The sequence below is a fragment of the Melopsittacus undulatus genome, chromosome 3, assembly GCF_012275295.1.
Source record: "Melopsittacus undulatus isolate bMelUnd1 chromosome 3, bMelUnd1.mat.Z, whole genome shotgun sequence".
NCBI lineage: Eukaryota > Metazoa > Chordata > Aves > Psittaciformes > Psittaculidae > Melopsittacus > Melopsittacus undulatus.
The window spans coordinates 116,427,975-116,444,992 of NC_047529.1; the positions used below are offsets into that span (position 1 = coordinate 116,427,975).

General features: G+C 42.7%; 2 protein-coding genes across 4 annotated transcripts in view; both read left to right on the forward strand.

Moving 5' to 3' along the window:
• The window catches only part of LPGAT1 (lysophosphatidylglycerol acyltransferase 1), a 59,251-nt gene extending 47,615 nt beyond the window's left edge, over window positions 1–11,636 (forward strand). Inside the window, exons 8-9 of the mRNA XM_034060595.1 lie at window positions 3,818–3,924; window positions 7,690–11,636. Of these exons, the coding sequence (XP_033916486.1) occupies window positions 3,818–3,924; window positions 7,690–7,841 (259 nt within the window). The 3' untranslated portion in view covers window positions 7,842–11,636. The remainder of the gene's footprint in view (window positions 1–3,817; window positions 3,925–7,689) is intronic.
• The window catches only part of NEK2 (NIMA related kinase 2), a 92,776-nt gene that overhangs the window by 60,321 nt on the left and 15,437 nt on the right, over window positions 1–17,018 (forward strand). Inside the window, exons 1-3 of one of the 3 annotated variants that reach the window (XM_034060593.1) lie at window positions 12,085–12,492; window positions 12,748–12,937; window positions 13,904–14,023. The exons of 1 other annotated variant lie outside the window; for it this stretch is intronic. The gene's annotated coding sequence lies outside the window, so the exon portion shown is untranslated. Of the gene's footprint in view, window positions 1–12,084; window positions 12,938–13,903; window positions 14,024–17,018 lie in introns of those variants that run through there. One more of the 3 variants, XM_034060592.1, reaches the window with a different exon arrangement.

The following is a 17,018-nucleotide window of genomic DNA, read 5'->3' on the forward strand; positions in this document are numbered from 1 at the left end:
GTATGAAAGGAGAATCGGGATTTAAATGTGCTTTTCCCCTTTTAGAGTAGTCCAGAGTGAGGAACTGATGTATGACAGCAAAATGCCCTTGTATGACCATATCCCACTTTTTCCTTGGCAGAGCCAGCCACAGGATAGCTGCACTTCATAGGATCATAGAATGGTTTGGGTTGGGAAGGACCTTAAGGCTCATCCAGTTCCAACCCCTGCCAAGGGCAGGGGCAGCTCCCAGTAGAAAATTCATGCTGCATGAAAGTACCATGCTGTTTCCAGCTAACTCAGCTGTCTTTGTGCCATAATGTGATGAGTACGATGTCACCTTCCTTCCTCGTACCACTTCTTGTACCATGCTGCTGTTGAAACAAACTTTCAGCTACCGAGGAACTTCCTTTTTGTGTCCACATTGATATGGATTTATTGAAGTCGAGGAGGCTCCTGGCTATAAATAAGATGGAATACATTGTGGTTGCTGAATGAGCCTCACAGAAGTGTCCATGAAGGACATCCAGTTGGCAATATATTTTACGATGCTTTATTTATGCAAGTGACTTATTTTTGGTCATGCCTGAGATGTACCAGCAGCTTTCATCGTGCTGAGGTTATTTAGTCATTGAAACAGCAGGTAATATTATGATTTAGGAGTCTGATTAGTAGGGGGTAATAAAGAACTTGTATTCAGGATAGGACAGGTAATGAAAGGCAACTATTACTTAAAGGTGGTACCTAGGAGCTTTAGAATCCTAATGCAGAATCAGAGGCTGTTTTTCCATTAAGGACCATTTAAAAGAGATTAAATGTTTCTGAAAATGCCGTTTGGCATCTTTAGAGAAACGGCCTGTGAGTAGCTATGTCTCCATGATTCCTTGTGTGTGCCATCAGTTGTATCGTTTAACATCTTTTCTTCTTTCCTGGACTGTCATTTAGGCAAATATGTATCTATGTCCAAAGCCAGAACATATCTGTGTAGTGGTTTAAGAAAGCTGATGTCCCTCAGTCACCTACATGGGGTGTCTCACAGCCATTGTCACCTCACAGTTGTGGAGAGATAACCTCCAGCTAGCAGATGATGGTTCATGACTGAGTGGAGTAGAGCCGTGATGATGCTCATGCTCTGCCCACACTGACACCTGCTTACATGTCTCATTGAAAGGAAACTCTTTCTGGGCTTTTGAACACGAGACCTAGCAGATCTTACAGCTGATGGCTGGGGATGACCCTGCTCCAGTCAGAGCAATGGGTTTCCGCTGTTATCGTGGGTCATCTGCACAGGTTTATATCAAAAGGACTTTCTCAGTTACCTTCCCTGAAGCCAATCTCTTTAAAGAGGGCATTCTTACAAAACACAGATGCCAGCTGAGCCATCTGATGGGCACAGAATGATGATATTGGCAATATGTTTAGTATAAATGGAGGTGGGAGGGAATTAGCTTCACCTTATCTCATGCAGGATGGGCTTTTTTCCAGAGCTGAAGGATTTGCAATGAACATTTCATCTCTGATTTAGCTCACTCATTAGCAAGAATGTTCTGCTTCTGAAAATAACTCTGGATAATCTAAAAATACATTTGAAAATGCTTCTAAATACACTTGTACTTACCATTGCTAAATGGTGGCAGCGTTGCTAGAAAACCAATTGTTTTCCACTCTGCATTAATATCCATTCCAACTGGGTGATTGCTTCTTCAACTTTTAAGAAGCAGAGTTGATATCCAGAGGTTCAAATCTTCTGGTAGTGTATTGATTCATACAAGAGCCTCCATGGATTCAAGCAGGAAAGTGGTGTGCTGCATTCCATTAACCTCTGGCAATACTGGTATCACTTACACTGCTTTGCTGCTCCATTAAAGTGCCAGCTCATCAATTGTTTCTAATGAGTATCTTGTAAGATCTTGTGATGTTTTCGGACTAGAAGGTACATTCTCGGGTAAATACCAGGCTTACTTGGTTATTGAGCCGTTAGGTAACTGAGCAGTGGACATGCAGCATATCTGCAGCTTACAGACAGCAAAGCCAGGTAACCTTAGACTTCTGTCCTGAGCCCACACAGGCATCCAGTTAGTTCTGAGCCATCTTCAAACTTGCGTAAGCAAGCATCTGGCCTTCAAAAATACACTGTGAAACACAATATTCAGTTGCTGAGTCTCTTTATCTCTTCACAGCAGATAGGCAGAAGAGAGTAAAAATAGTGCTTGGCAGCTTGGTTATGTCTGGGGACAGAGAATAAGTCTGGCTTAGTGTTACAGCTTCAACAGAAACGGTCCTTTCTCAGAGGGTGTGTTTTTTACTTGCCTTTCCATAGCTTAATTTGCTGTACAACATCTGGGCTTCAAGATAAAATAGTTCTTTATTGCCTGTCTTAGTCATCGTTCTTAATATGCATGCCGAAGACTTGAGCTGTTTACTGCACCACCAGCTACTTCATCATATTTGTCTTTGGCAAAGACTTTCCTTCAAGCTGTGTGTTACTAACAGTTGTAAATTTCTAGTTCCTGAGCTTGGCTTTACTAGAGCACAGAGAACTCCACAGTGTAGGATTGCTGCAAAGGTTACAGAAATACCTGAGTTCATGTCGATACTGTAGTTAGTAAATGTAGCTGTTCATCTCCTTATATTCAAGTTCTCTTTGTATACTGAAGCAGGTTCATTAGAGCAATGCTTTGCTCCTCTTCTCCTCCACTAACAGCTTATTTTTCCATGTATCAAACTGAAAGGAGTAGGTACAGGTGATATGGCAACAAAGCAAGCAAAGATGTTGAAAACAGCAACAGAGACGTTCTTCAAGACTGTCTTGTATCTGTATCTATATTCCCATATCTGTTCACATACTGCCAAAATGATGGTGTCATTACTTCAGATTCTTTCCAATCAATCAAGACTGTGTTGAAATTAAAACCCCACTAATGAAAGTGGAAGCACGGTGTAGATGGCAGGGAGCTCACCTGAAAAGGAAACCTACAGTCAAGGTCTTACATTTCACAGTATGAATTTTTCAGGGTAGCCTGATACACAAATCTCTGCTGCATTGGCCTCCCAGTGAAACACAGCAGGTATGTAAGTTCTTCTCTGTAAGGGGCCTGTAGGCACCTGGGGTCTACTGAAGAGACTGCACCATTACTGTACAACTTGAAATTCTATTTTGGGTAAAATAAAACACAGGTAGAGTGGGTTATTTGGGGGTTCTGTATGTGAATTCTGCCCTGGATAGCTAATTTTCTAAGTAGACCCTTAGTATTCAACGTAGAAGAACCAAAACACTGGTGATTCTTCATTGGGGTTTTTAAGTTAGAGTAGCAATACTTGAATACACTTAACATGGGCAGTTTTCAATGTAGAACCTGCCTTAGACATTTCAGACAAGATGCTGCCTCCTTTGGAAAGCACACAGGTCAGACACACTGGTCCTTAGTGATGCTGTTACATGGCTTCTGCCTGTTGAGAACTGTTTCTTCAAAGCTGCAGACAGACCTTCTCAGTCTTTCTGAAGCAGGAGTTTCATTGCTTGGTTTGTATTATTTTAAGGATAGCAATAGTGTGATGGGTTTGTATTTGAAAAAGCCCCAGCAACTTTTCAGCTTTGATCAAATGATGGAGCACGACATTTGAGAGATGCTGATAGTGCCTGAGTGTATTTGGCTGGTAACCTGAAACATTCTACTTGGGTATCTGTAATACCTCTGTGACCTGTGAGTTGGAGAGAGAATGAACCATGCAGTTACCCAGCTCTTGTTCTCTGTGTTTTGGGGTGGGCTGGGCAGAAGGGAAGAGCTTTGCTCATCACACATTGCCTAGGTTTAATTTATGCTTGTTTCTTTGGTAGGGTTTTCCCAGTTAAAGATGTACCTGCAGAGCCTGAAGCTCTTACACACTGGCTTTATCAACGATTCATTGAAAAGGAGGATCTCCTGACACATTTCTATGAAACAGGTAGGATGATACCTAGCAAAGAGAATCATGCTGTGTAATGGTTTTTCTTACAAGGATCTCAAAACACTTTCAGGATAATATATGCATTCTTCAGATGAATATAGTAGATGTGTTACTACTTTTTATGTGGCAGAAAAGTGTAACAAAAAATGATCTAGGAAAGGTAAATTACCCGGGTAACATAGGATAGTTTATATTCCAGGATAGTGGTTGGCAGATGGCACATTCAAAACGAATCTAAGGAAATCCCCTTTTTCCTGCCATAACACATAGTTCAGCTGTGAAACCTGCTGCTGTGGCATTTCATTGAGTGGAATAACTTTGCAAGATGCAAAGAGGTAGCAAACTTCTACATCTGTAGTAGAAGTATTTAGAGCTTAAGTTTGGGGGGGATCTAAAACCTTCAGGGTTTAAAATGAGCAAGTTCTTGAGTTAAAGGGATTAAATTAGACTCTTAAATGAGGCAGGTTATTTTATCTGCTTAGTGTGGCTATTTAGCATGGGCCTCTGGCACTTTTATGGTTGGAGAAAACTGATCTATGTCCTCTGAAGGTTTAATTCAAAACTATGGTCCTCTTCAGTTTCCTGTTAAGCTAAACAGAAGGATGTCAGGATTGGAAGGATCCATACAAGTTAAATAGCAGAAAGTCTTTGGAGTCTTGATCAGCAGCCCTGTGCTGTCCAGTACTGGTCTCGTTGCTGTGAGGTACTGAGGATCACTTCTGTCATAATACACAATATATATACATATGTATTCTGTCATAACTTCCAATGTTAAGGGACCAGAGGGGTCTGAATAAACTCAGGGCATTAATAACTTTACCGAAGAAATACTGGCAAACATGGGATTTAAAATACCAGGTAAATACTCTGGGACTCAAGCTGGAGAAGTGCTTCCTTAGGGCTCTCTCTTTCCATGCAGTCGATACTGAAGTATATCATTTGCCCTCTGGCAGGTGTGTGTGCAGAACACAGAACAGAGGAATTCGTCATAATACAAAAGAAAAGGAAAATCCAGAGAGGAAAGAATAGTCTTATTTCAAGGAAAGAGAGTTTATCCAGCATAGACTGAGTAGACTCCAGATGAAATAAAGCAACTTGTTTCTGAAGACAAATAATCTCTTTATTAGCAGGTATCAGAGTCTCTCGCATCAACCAAGTTTCACATTCGAGAGTGTCTATGTTAAAAATGTTACTTGTTCTAGATGATTTATTGCAAAGACTGCTTTAATTTGATTTGGAGTGCTTAATTTATCAATTGGAGTGCTTCAAAAGATTCATAGAGTTCTTTAGCAACCCAGAGTTTTATGAAATAACTGCTGTCACTCAGCCATCATTGATGGCAAAAGTCAAACCCTGCTCTATAAATCACATCCAAATGCGTATATTAGACTTCATTAGACAAATGACTTTGTGAATCTATTTAAAACTACAAGTGTAGCCAGGAGGAGGTAAAGAATTTTTGTTATTGAGATGTTATTTCACAAGTACCATTAAAATAAGTCATAACCCCAAAATCAGTTTCAGAGTTTAATGGATAGAATCAGATTTATTCATAGAAATGTGCTTCCAAAATAGGATAATTGATTATAATTTGCCAGTGTAATCAATATAAATTAATAAGACGTTTCAAATGTAAATGTGATGACATAGGACCTTAGTGGGCATAAATTAGCATCATGTAAAGTTACTACTGTTTGTGCCAGTTGAGCACTTGCTCGCACTGTTTGTGTTGGCTTGTTGCAGAAGGGCTCTTACAGGTTGTGGAAAACCCCTGGAAAAGTCTTGGGACCTAATGTGAGGGGCATCCTTGAAGCTGCCCCTGTATCAGTGTGCATGTTGTCTCAAGTCATAGAATCTCAGAATGGCTTCAGTTGGAAAGGACCTTAAGATCATCCAGTTCCCAACCCCTGTCTTCACAGTTAATATCTGTAGGTATGAGCAGTACAAAGGCTCCTGTTTTAGCAGCTAGTGGAAAGCTCAGTGAGTTCATGATTTCTCTGAAGTCTTCAGCAGGGATAACCTTGAACACTGCAGTAACCCCAGTGAGATTACATTTGGCAGGACAAAAGCACTTGGAGACTAATTAAAAACCCCAAACTATAAACCAGGAGCTTATCAGTTGGAAATGAGTAATTGTATACTGAAGTCATCATGTTCCTCATTCACTCTGATCATAAGCCAGCTGGTGTGTTGTAACTCAGAAAGTCAGCAGTGTCATCCTACAGGGCAGCAGGAGAGGGTTTTCATCAGTGCTACAGAAACACTCTCCATCCTAGCAGATCTGAAACGTCAGCTGGAAATGGAACAAATAATAGGTGCTGGGATGAGGAAGAGGAAGGAGGAGTCGTGTCTGTGAAGGACAACTCAAAGTGTTTGGCTTGTCTTAGCCATGAAAGTGAAGGATTGTTTTCTGTGTAGGATTTGGGTGACGGGGAAGAGACAGCTGCTATCTGTACCAAGGAAAAAGGAAAGTTCTTTAAACCAAAGGTCAGCCTTGGTGCAGGAAAACTAATGGGCCATGGAAGAGCAAATGTGTTGTGGACAAATAGAAGCTTAGCAGTGAGAATTGCTGAGGAATAAATGGTGTGGCAAATCTGCCCACATGGGAAAATACATACTGGTGAGAGGAGGATGGGGCTCATCGAGGGTTACCTTAGGGGGTTTTAATTATTCTGATTTTATGTTTTAATTTAAGAGCATTCATACAGGAAGAAACGCTTTGTCTTAAATGCTTGATTGCAATTCCTGCAGTGATTGCAAATGTGAAGCACCGAGCTAAGTTGCTGATGGTATCTAATAGCCCAAACTGTGTGGTTTCTGAGATGAAGAATTGACACTGCTGTGTCTTTACTCTGAATCATTCATCTCTTGTTCTTCTGGGAGTGGTTGTGACTCCATAATGCTGCAGCAAGCACATCATCTGCTCTGGTACATTTAGAGGTTTTATATCTGCTGTTGAGGAATAACCACAACAAAAGTGGGTTCATCTCATACAGGCTTTGTGCAGCATAGAAGATGAATGCAGGTTTAATATGCTTATGTAAATATATGCAATTTGCTTACGATCATAAAGCTCTGATGTATTCAGACACGTTCAATTTAGTGTTGGAAGTCAGAAAAAGGCAGAATAGGGAAAAATGATGTTTTTTTAGCTGTGTCCTGCCAGTTATTGTCATCTAAACGGGCATTTCAGTAAAGTCTTCCTAGAAACCCGTGTGGTGATTGACAGTGTTTCATGAGTGTGTGATAGTGACTGGGCAGTGAATGTTCAAATCACAGGTGAAAACTTGCTTAAAAACCAAAAGTGTGTGTATATACTGATACATTCCCAGAGGAACCTTGAGACTGTATTTGTGTTGCTTTGTCACACTATACAGCATGGTTACAAGCAGCTGTAAAGTTTCCTGTGGAACCCACTCAATGTCATCATCCAGGTGTTAATAAAACTTCACAGGTAACACAGAAAATTCATTTGACTTTCAGACCTACCTGCGGAGGCTGAATATAAGGATTGTCACTTTGAAGTTTATGCTTTATATGCAGGTGAAGATTAAATTGTTCCTAGTAATTAAGATAAGGGGGGTTAATCTTATTTTCTTGAAGATAACTGATGATGCTGGAGAGTCATTTGAAAGCTTAACAGCGTAATGCAGAAGTACCCAAACAATTGGTTGAGACACAAGTGATAGTGGTAAAGAATCATGCATTAAGGCTCTTGTTCCTGCTGCAGAAGCATTAAACGTGTTTTCTTTTCTCTTTCAGGAGCTTTTCCTCCACCGCAGGGTCAAACAAAAGCTATTTCTCGGGAGATGACCCTCAGTAACCTGTGGCTAGTGGGTGTACAGTCGTTCGCGTTCCTCTCGGGTGGTATGTGGTACTGCATCTTTCAGTATTTTTATCATTGCCTCTTTTAAAAGTGGAATGGGACCTGAGGACACGATGGGAAGCCAGGCTCTCGCAAATGGGTATCATGTTGTATGTGCAAATGTGAATATTGAAGAGTAAAGCAAAATACTGGACGGACTCTTACCTCTCCCCAGGGAAACGTTGAACTCTGCTGAAAGTGAAGATCAGTACCATAGTGACCTGATGATGTATGATTTTAAGAGTTGTCTGTATTTTTAAAGATGTATATTCTCACCCACACTTAAGCAAACTCCGCATTTGGACAAAAGGTGCAATCGTACAACCACCGTAGAAGAATGTCTGTGACAGGAAAGCTCTGTCACCACAAGTACTTCTTGGCATTGTAGTTAGAGCTCAGAAAACTCAGCAACTTGTCTCTTCAGTAGCCTGTACAGCATTGGTGTGGTAGAGATTCCTCATTTGCACAACTTGTACTTTATTGCAGCTCATTGTGCTGGAGGCAAAGATACTCAACAGAGCTGGTGGCAGTATCTTTGCAGCTACGCAGTTGTTGTATGAGACACATTGATCTGAACCCAAGTCCCAGATAAGATCCAGCATCAGCTGTGTTTTGTGAGGGATCAGTCCTCAAAAAAAGCATTGCAGCATCGTAGTGTGATTCAGAGCTCTCCACGTTTGATGGATCAGCCCATCCTTGCTGTGGGTGTGCTGTTGGCTTTCCGAATTCCGTGTGTTGCCAGTATCTAGTGTTCTGAGGAAACTTGGAAAACAAAAGTTCACTTGGTTAATTTTCCCCTTTTGCTCAGGATGCATCTCAGCCATCAGTATCAGCTTTGGAAATGCACTTTTAAAGGTGAAAAGACAGTGAAAGAAGGACATAAAGCTTAGGGAATAGAGGGAACGTTTATTGGTCCCACATCAGAAACTGTTTCTGAAGGTCTGATGATGATTTTGAGCCACCTTTGTATTTTGTGTAGTGCAGTCCAACCAAGGTGACCTTTGGGTGCTTCACTGAGGCCTTTTTCTCCCCGCTGGTTGCAACACCGCTAAATGTACTTGTGGGAGAGATGAAATAATTCAATGCCAACCATCTTAATGTTTTGCTAAGGAGTCATAGAAAAACTAGTTTCTTAAAGAGGAAAAAATAGGTGTAATTTCTGTCATAAATCTCTAGGAGGATACTACTGCAAAGAAGGATGGTAACTACTCTAAATAACTACATGGAGGGCAGTATTCGTTATCTCACCACTGTGCTAAAACCATACTGGAAGGAGGATGAGTTGACTTGAAGGGCAAACTGGAACAGGAGATGCTTTCAGATACGTAGGATGTCTGTGACGTACGGTCTCACTCCTGGCAGGTCCAGTTGGCATTGTGTTTGTGTGATTATACACAGATTTGAGAGAGCTGTTCCCAAAATAAAACTAATCTCTAAATGCAAGCAGGCTAGCCAGCACTTCAGATGTTGGCATACTGCCTTTTGCAGAGTAATTTCACTGAGAACAAAGTAAGCCCTCAGTAGTTTTGGCTCTGAGTTAGCAATATTGATCCCCCTTCTCCTCCCCTCTTCTGCTATGTGAATCACAGCAGGTGGTGTGCAGAATACAAAGCCTGGCCACTGTTCCCTTTGGTAGGGAGCTAAGAGCATCCCAAAATACCAGGCAATGCCCATTTCCCTGACTTAATGGAAAACCACCAGGCAGCTCTGTCACCCCTGTGCCCCTTGAGGTGGCTCAGTGTGGATGGTTGCAAAATTATACCCCTGAACTGTGTGTATCCTCTCATTGACTTAACCCCTGTAGCTGGGAGGTAAAGAACAGTGGTCACCTCCAGCTTTATGTTTTGGTGGGGTCCTGTTTCTCTATCCCACTTCTTTACACCCAGTTGCACACCTGCATTCTGGTGTAATGGGAGTTCCCTTTTAAAAGAGGCATGCCCCAAAAGGAAGTGGGAGCATGGTTTTGTTCGGTGGGCTTTTTCCCTCTTGCTCTTGCTAAAGTACAGCTGATGGATTGAATGTATTTAATGTGCCCTTTTGCAGAAGGGTGCTGTTGAAGCAATTACATCTGCTGTGTGCGGTGTAAACGGGCTCTGGGAAGTGCAGAATGCAGATGGCAAGCTCTTTACTCCTGCCCTTCACCAGGTGGTTTGGTCACAACCATGGAGATGCCCACGGTACAGCTGGGTTTATTTTGAGCTAGGACAGGCTGGAGTGATACATAAAAAGGGAAGTTGATCTAAGCAGGTTGCACAGCAGTAGCTCACATCAGGAGATTGTTCTTTATAGACCCTGTGACCTCCATGTAGGAGCATATTGTTTTTTCAGGTAGTGTTTCTCTTGTTCCAGTGGATTGCAGTCAGTAGTGAGTGTTCACATGCTGCCTAAAGAAATGAGTAATGCGCAATAATGGTAATAATTTGATTTATCTGGTCCTGTTCATTTTCAGTTTGTTCCTCTATAGTGCTTACTATTGCGAGACGTTTGTTTTCAAGCACTGATTGTTGTTTCAATAGGGTGAGTAGATAGGATTAGGTTTTAGGCTTCTTTCCTGCCTACACTGGCAAATGTGAAGAGCCTGACATCGTGTCTCCTTACGGCTGAGTTGCTGTGGATGACAGTGAAACGAAACCATTGCTAAGAAACTCCAAAGTACCCTCCTAGCGTGAACTTGGATGCTGCTCCATCAAAGAGAATAAATTGGATGTAAGAAGTTTTTCTCTTCAGGGACAAAGTGGATCCAGTGCATAGGAAATTCCTTGTTAAAAATACTGTGCTGGTCAAGCCAGTTTGGAGCTCAGCACCCTGGCTTGAAGAACATGAATTCCTGTCGGTTGCAGTTTGGTTCTTCCTTCCGGTGTTACAGGTTGGGGGGGTTGCTATGCCATCCATAGAAAATGATGTTAATGAACCATACAGCTGATCACAAAATGGGTAATTAATGTATCTTTGGATTTATATTGGGGGAAATAAAATGGAAGAATGTATGAAGTACTAAAGAATGAAGAACTCCCAGATGAAAGGCTGTTGCACCCACAAGCGCAAACATAGCGTTTAAGGGTGTTGTGAATAAAGATGGTTCTCTGCCAGGATTGCACACAAAATATCTCTATGTTTTATGTTGAATTGTTCATAAACAAGTTGTTACCATTGAAACGATACAAGTCCTCATGGTTTGGTGTTGCTGCTCCTCACGTCCCATTACAGGAAGAGGATCTGCCCCTTTGCAAGGAGCAGTGATTTTCTTCGGCACTCATTGGCAAGTGCGTGTTCCTTCCAGCTGCTCTTGTGTGCCCTGGACGGTTCTGTTGAGCATTGCAGCAGTGATGTCTCTTGCAGGAGGGATTTGTTTCTGAGTTGCTCTCAGCAGATTGTGAAAAGCAAGATTCCAGTGTCAGTTGCTTACTGGGAAATTAAAAGCTTCCTTCTCCACCTCCAGCATCACAACTCAGATGCATCTTACAGCAGTAAAACTCCAGCGATCACTGTGGTACTGTCCATTAGTCACTTGGTTTGCAAACAATGTCAGTTCCTTTTGTCTGACACTGCCGTAAAGTGCTGTTCACCTTTTCCACCTCTTTGTACAAGATAACGTGGATACCGATCACTGTGTGCGACAGGATTCAGCTGCTCCCCTTTGCCTTGACGTAACATTTTGGGACCAAAGGTACTTCAAACTGGGATTTCCAAATCATGAGTCCACGGTTGGGTGCATTCTCTTACAAGTCAGCTGGGGGTTTTGTGGTGATCTGGTACAATCACTCAAAATAATTCTACACCGGGGGTACTGTATTGTTTGGAAATAATGGAGCCATAAGAAATAAAGGGTTATTTTGCAAAGTTGCATATTTGATAGTTTTTACACTGTTTTTTAAACAAAGCAACCACTGGGAGAGTAGAATTGAAGCCACACTCTGGTTTAAAATGTCTGCATAGGTTACCAGCACCTCTGAGCAGCTTGGGTTGGCCTGTACAGCCTGTGGACTACCTGGCTGTGGTATGGAAGAAGTCTTTAAAAGGATTCTATGCATTTTAAAGTTAAAGCTTTTATTTTACCATTGGATGATTATTCACTGAACAACTGTCCTATTAAAGTGAGATAGTTCCTTCAAATCACAATGGTGTTCGTTTTGTGTGATGAAAATGAGTTTTCTTGGTGCCAGTTGGTTTTGCCTCCAATTTTCTCCTTCCTTCCTGTGTTACCTGCGATTTCATTTATGTGATTAAATGGATGCAGGAGCCTGTAGTGACTCTCTGATTTTGCAAAGGGCTGCTCATGTTTGATGGTGTTTCATGGAATTTATTTAATTGGGCTTTTTCCTAATCAAACCTTTCCATGAGCCAGGACATCCCTCAGAAATGGAGACAGATACCAGAGGCAGCGTTTCCCTACGGAGAAATCAGGTGTCTCTTCCCATTACAGTTTTGTGTGTGGCAAACACAGAGTTGATATTCCACACACACACCCCCCACAAGATTATTTCATGTGCTTTAAAACTTTAATAGATTGATTTTGTTGATGGTTGTATTTATATCTGATAGATACACAATCTCTGTTGTGCTTACCATTAATGCAAAACACAGTAAAAGAACTCTTTGGTTCACTATCCAGCTGCAGTGTTGCTTTGCGATGGAGAATGTTGCTTAGTGGAGCGTTCCTGAGGAGGGACATGAAGACAAATGTTCCTGTGCCAGGAGTGGTAAGGGGACAAATGGAGCAGCAGGGAGCTGGGAGGGGAAAGAAGCTTCTGCAGCACCACTTGCTGCAGTGTGCATTGGAGACTGCAGAGTTTCTCTGCAGGGCACTGTGTGCCAGTGCATCCTCCTCAAGCTCCTGAGAGCTGAGGCCAGAGCAGAACCTGGGTTGCCACCATCCCAGAGAGATGTGAGCAACCTTTTAGTGTCATCCCTTTGTACGTACTTACACTTGTTAACAGTGTACTGTGTTTTTTAAGCAACTACAGCCAGGCAGAGCAGTATGGATCAGCTCAGCTCCCTTTGCTCCATGGCTCCAGCAGCCTTCTGCTAACGCCAGCTCTTCATTCCGTGTCACCCGCTGCTGTGTAATCCTGCAACACAAGATGAAGGGAAAACGAACTCTGGAGCCTGTGAGACATCTTGCATGACTTCCGCAGCAGCACCATGGTTGTAGTTACATCTACCTCTGTTTCCTTCCTGTTTTTCCATGTGTTGTGTTTTGCTATGAGGGGTGGGGGGAATGGGGTGAAACTGGGAGGGAAAACTTGCAGTCTGCATCTTGGGACACTGGTGGGGGATCCAGTGCTGACCAGATGTGTTGTCACACAGAGGAAGCTGATCACATAGGAATAAATTTCTATCTCTCAGGACTCTATCTCGTATTCTTACCCCTCTGGCAGCTGGGTTTCTGAGAGGCCACTGGGCATTGTCACATATCTCACCTCCTGCAGCTGAATAGAGGCTGTGTTTGTGTTTCTGCTTCAAAAACATGAACCAGACTTTGTTGTAAATTGCTATTAAATTACAGTAAGTTTTCCTGCATTGAAAATGGCAAACTTCAGTCTGTGCAGCAGAATGGAGGGCTTGGGCTAGGGTTTCGCCAGCTCCCTTGCAGGAGCTGTGTGCTCGGGCAGTGCTTGTGCTGTTACCCCACAGGCAGTGACTTAGGGGGCCTGGCACACACAGCTTGAAGAGCTGTCAGAGCTGAACCTTGAGGCTCTCATGAGGGTGAGTTGTTTTTCCAGGAAGTTCCTTAACCCAAACTGATGACAAAAATGAGTATAAATATTACTTTAATGGGTCAGTAGGGTCTTAAAACTCAGCTCTGTTCATTGCCCACACGTCTGCAGTAATCAGAATACCCATTAACCAGTGTTGGATTAATTCCTGGCAGCTTTGTTCTTGCTTGTGTTTATTCCAGTGCTGAGTGTTGATTCCATTGTCACTTAAAGCTGTAGCTGATGGGTTTTCTCATTCCAGCTGTTGCCCTACAGCACCAAGGTGTGGTTTATGTTTATAACTGTTACCCAGCTTTCAGTTAAAGCTATAAAGGGAAAAGTGATTTAAGTGAAAGAGTTAATGGTCTGCTTTGTTTATACAAGGGTGTGTAAACACAGTTCTGTTCTGTGTAAGTACTCGGCAGGTGCTGTCAGTCATGGGCTCCTGTCTATAAGAGAAGATGGAAGATGCAGCAGTTCAGTGCAGGACATCACTGAGGTCAGGAGGAGGAAGCAGGGGAAAGGCCCAGCCTGGGTATGTGTTTGGTTCTCCATCCCTCCAGTCTTGAAATCAAAACTGTTGGCTTAAATCATTTATTACAGAGCTGAAATAGTAGTAGGTCCTGTTTAGCCTAATTACAGCAGGAGATTTGAGACCTACATTCTGCAGGTAAATAAGACTTGATGGTTGTCTTGATGGGTTTTGGCCTGAAAACCTATGAAGCTCATCAGTTTATTAGTAGCTAGGTGGCAAGTTCTTTTTATAGGCTTTTAACTCCCCACAGCGTTCCTGGTGTTTGCTCCAGGCTTACAAAAACTGATTCTGCAAGAAATAGCAACATTTAATACGTTAAATACTCTGTTTTTTTTCAAGCTATCCATCATTTTCATGTTTGGGGTACCTATTAAATTGCCTTCCTTCATTATCCAAACACAGATGGTTGGACTGCCTAAAGAATCAGGTCCCTGATATGCCCAAGCCGTTATCCTCACGTGCAAAATAGCCAAGGACAAGTGTCTCAGGGAAAAGTGAGGAGCTGGCTCTTGTCCTTGACCATTGGAATTTATCTCCCTGTTTTGTTTTCCTTTTAGTTCACCAGTTTAGTATTATTGTCCTGATACAGTTTTGAGCCTGGGGAGGTCAGTGAGTCCTGCAGGCCATTTACAAGCCCCTCCAAAAGTCCACCTGGTTTCAAAATAAGCTCTGTTCCCTGTGGATGTGTTGATTCTGCCTTGGCTTTTCCTTCCCTCCTGTGTTAGGAGAGGTTAAAACAAAAAGTACCCTTTTTCCTCTCCCTTTCCTGGTTTTACATCTCTCTGTCAGCCCCCCATTACTGAGGGTTTCTCTGAACCATTCCAGTTTCTGGTCTCATTCTGGTACATCCATCCCTTGCATAGTTCAGTTCCTTCTGCTTTGTACTGTAACAGAGAATTGATTGTCCTATCAGTATAATTTACCTAAGCACTTATTTAAGCACAGTTTAAGAGTGAGAGGATTAGATTTATTAATGGGTTTACCTTTAGTGATTTCCTGACTCTAGTGAAACACGCATAAATCAGTGACTCTGTTGGCAGCTACAGCAACAAAAAATCTACTGCAAGTAGGTTTTAATTTCCTGCACAAAACCACATCAATTTAATTTCATTGCATAGTGAAAAGGACTAAGAAGATAAAGCTGTTCCACAAGGGAAGGTGAGCAAACAACAAGTTTACTTCCTTCATCCTGGCCTCCCTGTAAGACAAAACCCCTCAAATGAGGTTCAAGTTCAATGAGCTCTTGCTGGCATCTCCCTGAATCACTGAGACCCAAGAAGTTGTTTATAGATACCAGCATGCTGCTACCCTGAAGCAGAGTCCCTGGTCAGAAGCTCTTAGCTCTGTCTCCCTAACGGAGCTCTGAGATTTTAGCCTCTCTTTTTCATTGGTGGCCCTTTAATGTATTAAACCCAAAGCACTCCGTTAAGCTGAGGGTGGGATGTGGAAAAGCCACACTCTGCTATACAAAACCTCCTCAGCTTTGTTTCATGCACATCCCTCTGCAGAGATGGTTGTATCAGGAGGTGTTACCTCTGCTGTGTAAAGCAGGCAGTGCTGCAAGCCCAGTAGGGACCACAAGGTCACAATTGCCAGTTGCACTCAGTGCAATCCTGACTCAGGGCAGCCACATGGCTTTATTCCTAATGAGCACAAGGATTATGGGAATTCAGATGGAACAATGATCTGGTTTTATCTCATATTCTGTAAGCTCAGAAGATGAATCGGGAATAAGCTGTGCAGTGAGATAGGCCAGAGCCAGAGCTAAGCCAATACAACTGCAGGAACAAAAGAGTCTTTGCTTCACAGCACTGCATGGAAATCTCCAGGTTATGATGATATCAAAAGTATGTGTTACAATGACATGGTAACGTGCAAGTGTGGCTGGGAAACTGAACAGGCCTTTCTTAAAAGATAATATTTGGGGGTTTACAAGTCATGAGGGAAAGGAAATGGATTTTGCCAACAATTCATTACACTACCAGTGGCTGCATCATCTACTGCTGAAGGTTGAGGAGACCAAAACTGTTCAAAGGGTCAAAAAAGGCAACAATAGAAAAGCAGCTGTAGGAAACTGCAGTATTTGAACCTATCAGTCATCTTCTCTGTCATAGTCTGACAAAAGGGGTGTAAGAGTCAGGTTGTAACTTCACCAGGGGTTCTTTAAAGGCAGTGGTTGGTTATAAGGAATAAGAGATACCTAATGTGTAAGTTGGTCAGTCAGGTTGTCATTGCTGTGTATGGCACTGGATTAGAGGATGCACCTCGAGGAGTTTCTCCAGCTACAAGCTGAGAGCAAACCAGAGCAAGCTCAAACAAGGCTCCTGTGCCTCAACCTGGGAACTGAATGAACTACAGCCGAGAATCCATTTCTGGCTTTTTGCATCATGTCCTTTCGTGCTCAGGGGTGCATTGGGTTTTTAATTCTGATTCTGATGAGGATAGATAGGAATTGATTGTTCAGTAATTTTAAAGCATTGCGCTTTTGGGATGGGACTAGATGTTAATCCAAAATGCCATATTTAACACCCATATCTTCCAGAACCAGGACGCAGGAGAGCACATGGACTTTCTTCTGAGAAAGGCAGTGGTATTTACACTTTTAAATAGGGGGAAACCCATCCCACATTCAATTACCAGGCTCAGATTTAGGGTCGGCACGGACCGGACCGACCAATCAGCGGCTGCCTGCTTGGAGCGGTGCGGTGCCTCCCCCTAGCGGCTGCGGGCGGATAGAGCAGGGAGGTGCTGCGGGAACATCGCAGCATTCCCGTTGTTTCCTGTCCTCTTACCCAGCGTGGTCACCGATCACTCTTCCACCTCTCCTCGAGCCCTGGGAGCCTGAGGGAGTTCCTGCTCCACCGAGTGCTAAACTCCAGCTCTACAAACCCATCACTTCTTCCTTGCCTCACTGTTGGACACAGTCTTCCCCTGCGCAGCTGCGGTCAGTAAAGCATCTTGAGAAACAGAGTGAGGAATGAAGGCAGGAATGAAC